This window comes from Selaginella moellendorffii, unplaced genomic scaffold, assembly GCF_000143415.4.
Source record: "Selaginella moellendorffii unplaced genomic scaffold, v1.0 SELMOscaffold_213, whole genome shotgun sequence".
Taxonomy (NCBI): Eukaryota; Viridiplantae; Streptophyta; class Lycopodiopsida; order Selaginellales; family Selaginellaceae; genus Selaginella; species Selaginella moellendorffii.
In genome coordinates, this window is record NW_003314473.1 from 1 (window position 1) to 1,929 (window position 1,929).

General features: G+C 68.4%; 1 protein-coding gene across 1 annotated transcript; it reads right to left on the minus strand.

Annotated features, from left to right (window-relative positions):
* Positions 1-165: 165 nt before the first annotated feature.
* On the minus strand, positions 166-1,685 carry LOC112343796 (WAS/WASL-interacting protein family member 1-like). Its single transcript, XM_024667828.1, has 2 exons — positions 1,585-1,685; positions 166-1,384 (listed from the first exon to the last, which is right to left on the minus strand). Exons 1-2 carry the CDS (start codon positions 1,683-1,685, stop codon positions 166-168), a joined length of 1,320 nt encoding a protein of 439 aa, XP_024523596.1.
* Positions 1,686-1,929: the final 244 nt, after the last annotated feature.

Here is a 1,929-nt window from a genome sequence, read left to right on the forward strand (position 1 = left end):
AAACCCTCCCTCTCCGGTGACCGCCCCCGATAGCGGGGGGACCGACGAAACGCGTGTCGGATCCGACCATGGCCGATGGGACGACAGCAGTCAACTATCCCACATCCCCCACGATACCCTCCCTCCCGGCGATAGGGGGAGTGCCGCCAAATAGCCAAAACCCCCCTACCCCACCCACGCCAACAGAGTCAATGCCCCCCGCAGCAAATACGAACTCTCCGGTGTTCCCCGTGCTGTTGGATGATACGATGGGCCAATCACCGGCATCATCCACATTAGCTGTAGCCGCCGCCGATTCTGCCATGGGGCCGGCCATTCCGGCCACGACTCACCGCACTCGGGGGACCATGGCCGTCGAACATGCGACTGGGACGAAGGGATGATAGCTCGCCCCGAGCCCGCCCCCCCTCCCTGTCCTTCCCTGTTTCCTTCCCTTTCCTCCCTCCAGCACGTCGGAGGGGCCGCGCCTTGTTTTACCCCCAGACGAGCCAAAGCACCCGGTCGGCACCCCGCCCCGCATACCAGCAAGCAGGATTCGGCTTCGGGGTGGCACCGGCGGGTCGGGATGGGAGTGGCCTCTCCGGCCGCCGGGGGCTTGTGCGGGGAAGACCGGGCGGCGGGCTTGCTGCGGGTGTGCTTTCTGGTCTCCGTCGCGCATGGGCTCGGACGCCCTTCCTTCGCCCAACACCCCGACCCGGGCCCCACTCCCCGGGCACAGCCCACCCCTTCGGTCGGCAGGACAGGAGATGCACTCACCACCTCGATCCACCCCCGAGCCGTCACGGGCTGTGGACATGTGCCTTCCGCTGCTGGCTGCTGGAAGAACACGCCGGCATCCACTCGAGTTGAGGGCGGCGCGGAGAGAGGAGGGGCTCCCGGCCATGCCGCAAGAAGGGGTGCCGAAGAAGGTGGGCCTTCGGGCTTCTGGTTCGGGGTATACCAGGAAGAGGCTGGTTGGTGGGTATGGGGGAAGGGGGAGGGCGGGAGAAGGTGTCGGTCGATGGTAGCGTCATCGTCGATTTGGGGTTTTTGGGACCGACCCACAAGCGGGGGGTCGGCTCGCTCCTTCCTCTCCCGGCCAACAAGCCCCGCCCATATCCTCTCCCGCACTGGTCTCGGCCGGATAGGGGGGGCCGCCCTCCCAGGGCCTTCCCGCCCATGTCTACCGCGCCGCGTAGACCCCCTTTTCTGGCCGATGCTGAGCCCGGCCTCGAACCCACCCCCGCCGGACACGGGTCCGTGTTCCGCCCCACCCTCTCCGGGGGGGAGAGCAAGCACTCCGGCTGATATGTCCCCCCCGATCGGGGAAGGCCCACCCCGAAGAGGGCCACCCAGCAGGGGGAGGGGTGGCGGCCGTTGGTCATGTCGCCGTCGTGTGGCCCTCCTGCGCGGTTGGGTGTTCTATCCGCCCGCTTCCACTCTGTCCGGGTGCACCCCCTCAACCCGACCACTCCTCCCCGCACGCCAAACCCCTCCGCTCTCCCCATGCCACCCCAATCGATCTCCCCGCTCCGGGGAGGATAGGCCGGGGGGATCGGGCCTACGCCGATCGTGCTCGAAGCAATCGTCGCGTAGAGTCTTCACCACGCGCTGCCTGGCCCGGGGAAAGAGAGCCGTATGACGTGCCCGATGTCACGCACGGCCCGCCCGGAGATCAGCCCAACCAGCCCGGACGGGTGGGCCATCATGCATGATGCTGGGGTCTGCTGGATCGTGCGGCCGGTGCGGGACGATTCGGCCTCTCCAAGCCCACCCGTCGACGAGGCCGATGGTCGTCCACCCCGACCGGCGGCCGACGACCCAGCAGCCGCTGCTCCCCCTTCCCGCCCGTACCGGAGCGAGCGTAGCCCACCCACCCCACCAGCCCACGCACATTGCCTCCATCAGGAGGTCGGCTGCCCGTCCATCCCCCTGGGTTGCGCCGACTCC

Bases quoted from the DNA above. Each gene is read 5' to 3' on its own strand.
- LOC112343796 (XM_024667828.1), bottom strand. From the start codon at position 1,685: ATGGCCCACCCGTCCGGGCTGGTTGGGCTGATCTCCGGGCGGGCCGTG. The intron at 1,385-1,584 runs GTGAAGACTCTA...CCAACCGCGCAG, and splicing joins CCCGGGCCAGGCAGCGCGTG to GAGGGCCACACGACGGCGAC.